The sequence below is a fragment of the Trichosurus vulpecula genome, chromosome 2 (genome assembly GCF_011100635.1).
Source record: "Trichosurus vulpecula isolate mTriVul1 chromosome 2, mTriVul1.pri, whole genome shotgun sequence".
NCBI classification, from domain to species: domain Eukaryota; kingdom Metazoa; phylum Chordata; class Mammalia; order Diprotodontia; family Phalangeridae; genus Trichosurus; species Trichosurus vulpecula.
The window spans coordinates 171,064,739-171,077,149 of record NC_050574.1 but is presented as its reverse complement, the minus strand read 5'-3'; the positions used below and the strand labels follow the sequence as shown (position 1 = coordinate 171,077,149).

The 12,411-nt window shown below is 39.4% G+C and overlaps 1 protein-coding gene across 2 annotated transcripts in view; it reads right to left on the bottom strand.

Moving 5' to 3' along the window:
- APLP2 (amyloid beta precursor like protein 2) overlaps positions 1 to 11,969 on the bottom strand; it is a 96,485-nt gene extending 84,516 nt beyond the window's left edge. The window contains exon 1 of one of the 2 annotated variants that reach the window (XM_036743142.1): positions 11,724 to 11,969. In XM_036743142.1, coding sequence (XP_036599037.1) covers positions 11,724 to 11,825 — 102 coding nt within the window. In that variant the 5' untranslated portion in view covers positions 11,826 to 11,969. The remainder of the gene's footprint in view (positions 1 to 11,723) is intronic. The other variant, XM_036743143.1, reaches the window with a different exon arrangement.
- Between the last annotated feature and the right edge of the window lie 442 nt (positions 11,970 to 12,411).

Below are 12,411 nucleotides of genomic sequence, written 5' to 3'. Positions count from 1 at the left end.
ATGAGCATTTTGTATTTGCTCCTGGAGGCAAAAGGAAGTCACGGGAGTTTGAGTTGGAGGGGTGGGGAGAGAGAGGGGAGGTGTGTGACTTGGTCAGACTTGTGCTTCAGGAAAATAACTTTAGTATTTGAATGGAGGATAGACAGGAGTAGGAAGAGACTTGAGGCAGGCCGACCCACCAGCAGGCCGTTACAGTAATACTCATGTGAGGTAAAGGGGGCCTTCACTAAAGTGGTAGCAGTATCAGAGGACAGAAGGAGGTGTATTGGGGAGAATGCCTTAGCTATTTGATTCAAGACAATTCCAAAGGACTCATGATGAATAATGCTATCCACCTCCAGAGAAAAAGCTGATGGAGTCTGAATGCAGATTGACGCATAATATTTTTCACTTTATTTTTTTAATGTGGGTTTTTTTTGGTCTGTGTTTTCTTTTACAACATGACTAACATAGCATGATTGCATATATATAACCTAAATCAAATGGATTACTGTTGAGAGAGGGATGTGAAAGGAGGGAGAAAGAGAACATGGAACTCAAAATATTAAAAACTGTTTTACATGCAATTGGGGAAAAATTCTTTAAAAAGTCATGGTACCTGCTTTAAATTTCATTTTATGCTTTGTAATTTTTCAAAGACTGCAAGCCATGAATGCTGCTTATGAAAAAAAAATTCAGCCTCTTCAGAACTAATAAACACAACATACAAAAATACACAGCTAAAACTACATGGATATGCTTAATGAGAATTAAAGGTGAACCTGCCCTTTCTGAGAAACCCTGAACAACAATCACACAGGATGAGAGGATATAGGTAGGATAGAATCATCATAGATGAAGGTAGAACCCATTTGAGGTCAAAGATCCATTAATATATTAAAGTATTAGACTGGTATATTAGGAAATGCTATAACTATAATTTGTGCAGGTGTTAGGAAAAAAAATTATAAATTGACACGGCTATTCTTGTGAACAAATGGAGAACTGAGACGGACAGTGAAACCCCAGTTTTTCTGAGTTGCCAAAATTAACAGTAATGATAATAGTTCACAACTTTTACAGCACTTTACAACTCATCTCTACATCATTTGAGTTAGTAATAAAATATTATTGCCCATAATGTAGATCTCACAGAACCTCATACTGGGAAAGGACCTCAGAAGGTCATCCAACCCCACCCGTACCTGATCAAAAAGTCCCTATACTTTATCTATAAGCATTATCTCAAACGTCTCTAGAAAAAAGAAACTACCTTCCCAGGGCAGGCCAACTGGCTTCTAATTTGCTCTAATTGTTATTAAGTTTATCTGTCTATTGTAGCAGGTACATGGTTCTCCAATTTCCAATATTGCTCCTGGTTCTGTCCTGTAGGGCCAGAGAAAAATCCCAATTCCTCTTTCATGCAACAGCATTCACCAATACTTGGGGAGGATTATCAAGTTTTTTACTCTACTACCCTTCCAAGTCTTCTCTGCTCCAAAAACAACCCTCGTTACTTCAACTAATCCTCAAACGGTATGAACGTTTAGGCCATTAGCCATCCACCATCCTCTCTATGTTTTCCAGTTTATCAACATGCTTGTGAAATATGGCACCTAGAACTAAATGCAGTACTGCAGAGGTGGTCTGATTAAGCAGAGTAGAAACCATCTCCTTCCTCATGCTAGAGAATATGCCTCTTAATGAAAATAATGAAATATGCCCTTAAGTCTTATAGGACACGACAAAGCTAGGATTCTAACCTAGGTCTTCTCATTCCAATTCTAGTATTCTTCCCTTCAAACTACCTTTGAAAAAATATACATATAGCCACCAAAGCTTGACATGAACACCATGGACAGAATAGCGACCACGGACAAATCACACAACTTTTGTATGCCTTTGTTTCCTGATATTAACAGGATTATTAATATCTACTTCTTTGGTGTTAATGTGAAGTGTGTGTATGCTGATTTACAGATCTTATATGTCAACGATTATTATTTTGCCTCTTATGAAGTAGGTACTTAATAAATGCTTACTGGATTTAACTAAACATGGTTTACAATCCAAAAGAAATCTTAGCTAGATTAGTTCTCATCACTATCACTTCAGACTATGCAACATAATAATTAGCAGAATTGATCAGATTTAAATTGAAGGGACTGCATAGCCTGGAAGGTTAAAGCATCTAAAAATATACCAAGAATACTTAAGTAGCTTCAACACAATGAAAAATCTTGTTTTCAACTAAGACGATAAACAAGGCTAAATCTCATGATAAATTGACTTTAAAGGTCTAAATTATATAAATTACACTATTTGCTCTAGTTTACGGTTTGATTTGTACACCACAACTTGAAATTGGCAGAATTCTTTATAAATGCCAACCAAAATCTGTGAAGAAAAGGAACCAAGGCTGGTTAGAATGAAATAATCTAAGGGCAAATTAGATAGAAAACCTTTTAATCTTGTCTACCATGCAAAAAACCTAAACTGTTTTCACCAGTTCACGTATTTTGTAGTTAGGAACACCAAAGAGACACGGGCAAGGATTTGATAAATGTTTGTTATGATAATCATCAATTGCTTCAGACCCTGGTTCTCAGGAAGTCTGACAAAATGACTAAGGGTCCTTAGGAGCACTAAAATTCTTCAAATCCAGGATTGTAACTATGTTCCAAAAGTTCATTTAAAAATACAAATCTAAATAAGTACAAGTCTTGGATCCTGGAGTAAATTTAGGACCATAAATACAGGATGTAAGAAAAAAACAAAAATTTCTTTACCTTCTAGTATTGATGTCACTTCAGCTATATGTTAGGTGGAAAAGAAGATGACTGAGTTAATCTACACAGATGTTTCAGTGATGGATAGTCCCTTCAGCTTCTAGAGGCAAGCACATCTTAAAAAGATGGTGTTCACCAACCCTAAAGACAATATACTAAAAAATTATGTCAGTATGGGCAAAAGCATTTAGGGGTTGAGAGACTATGCTCATAAAGATTCTCTATACACACTAACAGTCACATTGTTCGATGACTGACTTTGATAGACTTAGCTCTTCTTAGCAATGCAAGGACCTAAAACAACTCCAAAAGACTCATGATGGAAAATGCCATCCACACACAGAGAAAGAACTGTGGAATCTGCACGCGGACTGAAGCAGACTATTTGCTCTCTTTTTTGGTTTTGTTTTTTCCCTCATGATTCCTCTCATTCATTCCAATTCTTCTATACAACATGACTAATGTGAAAAAAACGTTTAGTAAGAAAAACCCTATATAGGATTGCACGATGTCTTGGGGAGGGGGAGAAGGGAGATGGAGAAAATTTAAAACCTATGAAAGTGAATGTTGAAAACTAAAAATAAATTCATTTTTAAAAAATCTCTAAAAAGTTGCTCTTGCTTTCAACAGCTTTTCTTTTATACTACTAGAACCCACAAATATAACTTTTGCACAAAGTTTTTCCACAACTCTTTGAGTGTCAGGAAGCAGATATTTATCTAATTGGGCCATTAGTATACGTGTGTGGTTTATAAACCAGGTATAGCTTTCTAACATCAATTCAAAAAATCCAATCATTTCATCTAATTCAGGATCAAGTGTTCAATTCACCTTACTACAAAACACTGTATATAAAAAAAGGGGAAAAAAGCCTTTGTTCTCGAAGAGTTAATGTTATATTGGGAGCCAGAAGGTATACTTGTAAGGTAACCAAATGTACACCAGTGACAAAACAGGGCTCACTGAGATGACTGAGGACATCTTGGTGAATGAGTAACTGTGGATTTGAATCACACCTTTACAATGAGTCTATAAAAGAGGACAAAGTAAAGCTGCAACTTTCTTTCTTTTTTTTTTTTAGCTGCAACTTTCAGTTGAGGAGAAAGATGAAGAGAAATGTGAACACAGATCTGGATTTCTAGGTATGGACTGTCTTTCTGCATAGCTCAACAGAGGACCCCCAGAGGTAGTAATAGAGCTTCACAGACTGAGAAATGCCAGCTGCTGGGGCAGTGGAGCAGTGGCAAGAGTTCAGCTATGCAGAAGCCCAAGAGATGGCAGCCCTGATAAGATTTCTTGTACAGAGGATGAAACATTGGCCCCAACACTGGAAAAACAGTAAGAGCTTCAGAGCACTGAGCTATAATCAAAACATGGACTTTGCCTTTCACTCCTAGCCACTGCGCAGATTCAGGACCAACTGAAAGGGGATTGTCTATCAATCCCCAAGCCCATTTCCCTTTCCTGGAGAATCTTGCTACCTTAGGGTAGTAAGAGTAGAACTATAAGAAAGATAAGAGCCTGCGATAAAAAGTGGCTCTGGAATGTGAGAGGTTGACTCTATGTCTCTCCTGAGAGGGGAGACCAAACACTTAGGGTGGGGTGGTGCTTTTAGAGTAGACCGTTACAAGCTCATGTGAGTTCTTTTTAGTTTTAGGCACTGTGTCTGGAGGGAAAAATAAAATTGTCCAGTACTGACAGGCATTGTTACTGAGTGTACTGAATGCCTTCAGTAGACTTGAGGCCCTTTTACCGGAATCTGTAAGAGATCTAGACAGAAGCTACGTTCTAAAACTCGCAAAGGAACTCTGGGTGGGAACCAATGAGCCCAACTCCGAAGATCCCAAAGAAACCCCCCCATAGGGTTAAAAATGAGTAACTTAACCTGATACTTATATTTATAAGACCAGAGCTTGAGGTTCTGAGTGTAATACAAATACCTACATACTAGGTAACTTGTGGGGGAAACAATGGAGACATAAGGATTCTAAGAAAGGAGGAGATAATACCTAAGCCTTTGAGGGGAAAAGGGTGGGAGGGGTTAAGTATTATCAGACTGGAAATATAGGTTGGAGGTATATGAGAGAAAGTAATTAAAGGGGCGGCTGAGAGGGCATTTTATCCATTAAACTAATAGAGAAATCACTGAAGACTAACATAGTCCTATATAGCCTTCACTTTTTAGCTACTGTTCATTACATCTTCAAGAGCTAGTCAAAACCTCTGGGTATTTCAATATTTTACTCTACTGAATTTTTAAAATCTTTCACAACCTGGACCCTTTCCTACCTTTTCCAGCTTTCTTACACTTTTTACTCCCCTCAGAATATCTCCACAACTGATTTCATATTTTCTTTTGTATGTATTTGTTTGCATGCTGTCTCCCACAATGGTTTGTAAGCTTCTTGAGGGCAGAGGTGTTTCTGCCTGCCTTTGTATTGTGAATAACCAACTAGCACCATGCCTGGTACACAGTAGGTGCTTAATAAATATCCACCCACGCCCATATACCTCCCAACTAATTACCCAGGCATGTAACTTTCTGAGTACCACTTTCTTAACCTTAGTCCGAAATTATCCATTGTTCAGGTACACAGTGAACATAGCCAAGCCAGGCTGGTTAGTTAATAGCCTGGCTGGACTATGTTCACTGTATGGCCTCAACACACCTTTGAAGCGTTTTAACCATCATTTCAGCCAAGGATGGGGGTAGCTATGGAGCAGTAGACTGAGTGCCAACCTGAAGTCAGGAAGAGTGACTCCAGCACTCACTAGTGGTGTGACTCTGCGCAAGTCACTTAAGCCTGGTTTGCCTCAGATTCCTCATCTGTAAAATGAGCTGGAGAAGAAGGAAATGGCAAACCACTCCAGTATCTTTTCCAAGAAAACCCCAAATGGGGTCACAGAGAATCAGGACACGACTGAAACAATGGAACAATAGCTAATGATTCACCCATCTCTTAAACCATCCATGTTCCCTGGAGAAGAACCATATATCTCACCAGTATCTAACAGTTGAGAAGTCACTACCTTCTTTCCACCCCAATATTAATATGACCTCATTTAGGCTGAAGCAATCATATTAAGCTATGAACTTGTTTCTCACCTTGGAGAAACAATGTTGACTGCTAGCATCTCTGAAGAAAAAATAATTTTTTGAAGGCAGAAACATTTATCAAATTTAATTCAATACAAATACAAGGTAAGGTTAACAGTCTAGGTGACATCAGGTGCCACCATTCACAAGCCTATATAGTAGTTAAAAGTATCCTGTAATAACACTCAGGAAGCATTGGCTCAACATCAGAAGATAAAGGCAAACTCATCTTTGTAATGACAAAAAAGAATCTAGGATTTACGAAAAACGAAAATTTTTAAATGGCTTAAAAGTGTCATGCAAAATAGATGGATACAATTGATTGCAGCGTAAGTGGGGTATAGAGATTTTATTTGAAGTCAAATTTTGATCCTGAATGAACCTGGCCAATTTACCTAACCTCTCACATACACTTGTTCTAAGTCCTAGGATCCTAAAGTTTAAAAGGTTAATCATTATTAAACCAAGAAAATGTTCAAATGCTAATGGGTGGAAGAAAACAGGCCAGGGGTCATTTAGCCTCGAATCTCCAAATTGCTGGCTTCTATTTATAGCAGGCCGTTTACACTACTACTAGTATCTTTTTCACAAACACTATTTAATTCTAACATATATTCTTCTTAACAAAGTTAAAAAGGGGCGAATAATATAGCTAGGGAGGGGCCGCAGGCAGCCTGTGGTGCTGGTTTGAGATGGCCTGCTTTGTTATCTGCCTGTTTTATACTTTTTTTACTTTATTTTCTTGTTTTGTGTGTTTTCTTTTACATGACTAATATGGAAATGTTTTGCATGACTTCACATGTATTATATATTCAATTATATATATGTTATATATCATATAAAAGCGATTGTCTTTCTGAAGGGGTGGGAAAATTTTGGAACTCAAAATTCTTAAAAAGGAATGTTACAAATTTTTTTACATGTAATTTGGGAAATGTTTAATGAAATAAACAAAAACATTTATTTTTTAAAAGATTGCCTGCTTTACTCTCCATCTTCCTCCAAAAAGGTCTAAATCATTAAAAAATGGGTTGGAGAAAAACCCATATATTATTTAGGGCAGTAATTTTAATAGCATCACAATATGCATAAAAAGAATTTCAAAATGTGGTATCCTAAAGCTTACTATAACACCTCTTCATTAAAGAGTTATTTCTCTCAAAAGCTTTAAAACAATGCCTGTTATACTTTTTTTAAGGCTGGTAGTTTTTATAGTTGGATACCTTACTTACATTCTTACTCCCCTCATATCCATAAAACTATAAAATTGAGCTAGATGTTTTCTAATTTTTAAACTATTTAGTTTTTGAGCTTTTGGACACAATATTTTATCAGTTTTAAAATTCGGAGTTCAATATTACATAGTATAGTAGTAATAGATCACACATTTCTAGCATTTGAGATTTCTATTCATCCTAAATAAAGAACCATCCATATTTTGGAAGACTACTAATGTAAAACTACATAGATTAATGCAGTTCGTATTCTGAAAGGCACTATGAATAAGCATCATGACCTCACTAGGTCATTTCTATTAGACTGAAAGCCTTTTGAGAGCAAGTATCTCCCACCATTTAGCAAAAAAGAAGTAACTATTAATAGGTGCTCAATATACACTGATTTAATTGAATTGATGAGATCATCTAGTAAAAAAAATTCCCCTTAGGAGTAAATGTTTATAGTACTTGCTACAAATTAGTAGGGTTCAAAAGATCAGGGCTAAAAGCAAATTCAGTTTGAATGTATCAGAATGTACACTTTTAATCGATGCAAAAAAAAAACCAAGAAACACTATACTAAATACACTTAAGCCTCAAGGTGATCTATTTCATTTCACTAAAAATCCACCTCTATACAAACTGAGTTACATTCAACAAAGGTTGTTTTTGTATATAGAGCAACTAAGTTGCATTTAGTGATTTACAGTTGTTTTGTATAGAAGGTTCAGGATACCAAATTTGTTTTATTTCTAGAGTTCTTACAGACAAAATACATAAAGCCAGAAATGTAAGGAGGCAGTATGATATGTAAAGAGCACTGGATGATCCTGGCCCGACTTGCCACTAACTTCTATAACCTCTTTGAGTTTGAGTTTCTTAATCTATAAAGGATAATGAATATACCTATATCACCTACATCACTACAATGGCTAAGAAATTAAATAAAAAGGTGTGAGGAGCCATTGTCTTTCATACTTCTTCATCCCCATCAGAAGAAACTTTCAAGTTTGATCTTTGAAAATATTAGGATTCAGACAAGTTAAAATTCAATGCTTCTTTAAACTTCATTTTAGCAGACTTAATATATTTTAAGCAAAATGTTAAACAGTCATGAATTTTAAGGGAAAATTAAATCGAACATGAATGTGTAGTAAAGCTAATTTCCTATCTCAAGATGCTACAAATGTGCCGGAAATATACATTTAAAAACTCATAATTTGCCAAGTCAAAATAGTCAAAAAGTTCAATAAATAATAGAATTAAAAAATAAGAAAACATCTAGCTTAACATCATTTTAGAGATCCACTGGGCACTGGAAGTGGGGGGGGGGGCGGCGGTAAGAATGCAAAAGGTATACAACCATGAAAAGAAAAAAAAATGTAACAGACTGTTCTAAAGCTTTTGAGGGAAATAAATAACTCTTCAATGAAGGGCATTGGTAAATTTAGGATACCACATTCTGAAATTACTTTTATGCAGCACTGTGATGTTATTAACAACACTGCCCCCTAAGTAGCATGTACATTTCTCTCCAAGTCATAATTAAAGAGGACACTCTTATAACTGTCTTTCAGGCATTCCAAAACAAAGCTGACCTCCTCTCTCCACAAGACTGTTTTCATATTTTGACTCTTAATGTCCTGGCAGTTGTTTTATCGAAACTATCACCTGCTTTCAAATGTGAGTAAGGAAACCAGCTCTTGCTTTCTGACTCCATATCAAGCCCTGTGTGAGGTCTGTTTCAACCTAGTATCCAGATTGCCAAATGGGGAGATGAAAACTACCTTGTGTCGGATGTAAAAGAGGAAGTGACCTACAGACAGAAGAAGTTTTTCAACAGGTGTAAGAGATTAATTCAGGCATCACCAAGCAACGCCAGAAGTTTTCCAACCAATAATTCTGTGCCAAGCAACCTGATCAGGGCTTTGGCCAGAATCCCTTCAGAGAGTCTTAACAAGGACTCTTGCTATGTTCAGAACTTCCAAAGACTTTCTCAATTAAGCTTCTTTTCAACCTTAAGTTCCAAGGTACAGAAATTCTCTTATATGCAGGCAGATGAAAGATTCAAATTCTTTCAAGAAGGGTTTAATTAATGTTAACTTCTCTTAAAGGAAACTTGAAAGATAATTTTCTAAGTAGCATTTAAATGATGGTCCCAAGCATCAATAATTTTCTCTCTTCATGAAACTTGTAAAATTCAGAAGAGGGTTCTGTTTTAATAGTTGCTCCTTTTATATCATTAGGCTATTGATGAATTTAATAAGAGGACAACTAATTCTCACTATTTGTTCTTTTTACTCTTTAAAAGCACCAAAATTTCTTTTAAAATTCATGACAGTTCAACATTTTGCTTAAAAATATTTAAAGTCCATGCTAAACTTCAGAAAAGAAGCACTGAATTTTAATTCCTTTGAGGTTAAATGTTTTCAAAAATCAAATTAAAAGGTTTGGGGGGGGAGGAAGAGGTTAAATTTTGAAAGACAACAGCTATTCACACCCTCTTTACTTAATTTCTTATCTACCAACTAGTCAATTCCTACTGAAAACCAAATCCCAACTTAGGCAGGATTCCTTTACCCCTTCTCCTCCCAATCCCATCCCCCACTCCAGCCATTTCCCTAATCAAATTTATTTTCCAGCAAAACCATACAGAAAAATCACAAGTCTTATCTTTTTTTTTTCTTGAAAACATGATGCCCTAAAATGTTGAACAACACGATTATTTCCTAGTGTGGATATTTATTAAAGATATAGAACGTTTTAATATGGAACACAGCTGAATTAAACAGTTTTAACTGTGGAAATAAGTAAATGTTCTCTTTTGGAAAAAGATGAATTTTAACTGGAATTTTTTCACAGGAGAATGTAAGCTAATGCTAAACTAATTCAAAATGAGCCTTACATTCACCCAGGAACACAAAGGTCAATTCAAAATTTTTAAAGTAGTGAACAGAAGCGTGAAGTCAACAACTACACAAGAAAATACATTCCAGTGTAGCAGTTCAAACACTATTTCAAGAACCTGATTATTTATAAAGTCCCACATCTCACTTGGCAACCTAAGGTTTACATAAACTAGCAAACTCATGACCACACTGCAGATTCTTTAAAGAACCAAAAGCTCTGCATGTTGCAGTGGTTTGAATTATATCTAAATAAACCATGAAATTAAAAGTTACAGAGCAAAACCTTAAAAGTATAGAGATTTTATAGCTCACTTCAGATTCAGAAGGACTTCTGGTACATAAATAAATCCTAGAGGGAAATAAGCTGAGGCTTTAAGACTCACAATATAGGTCCCTCATTTTTCTAAAGAGGTAGGCAGTCCTCCCTCACTTCGGTGTTTAAACAACTAACACACCTATGCGAGGGAAGACGTTAATTCCGTTTAGCAAAGGTGTGTTTTTGCTTATCAGATTTAGATAGACAGATCAATAACAACATTTCTCCGAAAGGTCTCCCACCAGAAGCTGTGACTTTTTATTTGAAGAAAAAAAAAAGGAAGAGAATACTCCCCTATAAGCAGAAATCCACGGGAAGCAGGAAAGCAGAAGGAAATTGACACACACACCCGGAGTGCAGCCCCAGCCTTCAGACAACCCAACCCCAAGCCTCTCTCACGCCCAGGCAATCAAGGTTACTTTAAAATAATTTTTTTAAAGGACAATAAACCAGGAAATCCGGATCTGAAACCCACCTAGCCAAGCTGGAGGCTCCATCCACTGCTTCGTTTTCCAGTGGGGAATCCCCTTGCCTCACCCTGGTCATACACAGAAGACTGGAGGAATTTTTAGGATCCTGGAAATAAGGCGCTTGCCCTCCCTTCCAGCATTATCCTTACCCAAAATTTTATTTGTAATAGGATGGAGGAGGAGAGGGGCGGGGAAACCAAACCATCAAGGGCATCTCACTTAGGGTCTCCCCACTTTACCTCCCCCTCCAGGGACGGCAGTCACACAAAGGTCTGGGAGCTGCATTCCCAGATGAACAGCAATCGCCTTAGCCAAGACGGCTAAGCCGCAAAAATACTTGCCAGGGAGAGGCACGCATATTCCTGCGGGAGGGAGGGAAGAGGGAGGGAGCGCCACGGGGATCCCAGGGGGACTGGGGGACCAAAAAGGGTGGGTGCAGGTGAGGGAGAAAAGGAGAGCGAGCGCGCGCGCCCTCTCCCCACCCTCCTCACCTGCGACAAGGGAGGGGGCTTCCCCATGCTCTCGCCCCCTCCCTCTCCCTTTCTGCACCCCCCCCCCCATGCCTTTCATTTGGCCTCTGCAGCGGAGGAGCGAACCGACCTCCAGCACCGAGCACTGCGCCAAGGAGAAGGAGGAGGAGAGAGGCGGGCGGGGGGAGGACTAGCCCCGCTCTGCAGCACCCGACCCTCTCCATCACGGGGACTACATCCATCACTGGGGGGGTGGGGAAGAGATCGGCGTGGGTTCGTCCCCGCCCCCATGCACACGCAGGCCTCCCTCAGGAGTGGAAAGGAGGGCAGCCCCCACGGGGGCGAGCGCGCTGCCGCCCCCCCACCCCAGCCCAGCAAACACACACTCTCCACACCCTCGGACGGAAGAAGGGAACAAGGGAGAAGGGAGGGAGGGTCGGTGCTCGGGCCCGTGAAGGCTGGGAAAGAGCACCCACCTCGATGTAGCCAGCCAGCACGGCCGAGGGCGCCATGAGCCCGAGCAGCACCAGAGCCAGAAGTCTGCCCACAGCGGCGGCCGTCTTCACCGCCGCCGCCATCCCCTTGCCGAGGTTCTGTCGCTCCCAGGCTCAACCAACCACACCACAAGGACAGCGAGCAAATGAACTTATACCTCAGCGACTCACAAGCGACTGAACCCAGTCCGCCGCCGCCCCGGGGGTTTTACACCAACCGGAACTGACTTCACAAAACCACGCCCACCCCCCTTCCAGGCGCCCAATGCTTGGGACCCAGAGTTAGTCCAAAGACCTCCCCGCTCCTGCCCTGAAAAGCCAATGAGAAAACCAAAAGACTGGGAGGCCCGAACCTACTCCTCCTCAACTACAAGCTGTTCCCGCCCCCGCCCCTCCTTTAGTAGAGGTGGTCCTGCCAACTTGCCAACCCTTGCTATGTAGTCGTGGGGCAGGTGCTAGGGGTGGGGGCATTTCCAAGCTGTGGCTTAAAGTATTGACTCGCTAACCGCGGATAAACCACAATAAGCTGTAGGACAGGTGACCCCCTCCCACTGTGATCAACACTATCCTCTCACGTGTTACCTCTCTTGCGCCTTCTGGTCATCTGCACACAGAAGGTTGTTGCCCACCCACTGCCACAACGCTGCAACCGTCATGTTCTAAGACTAGG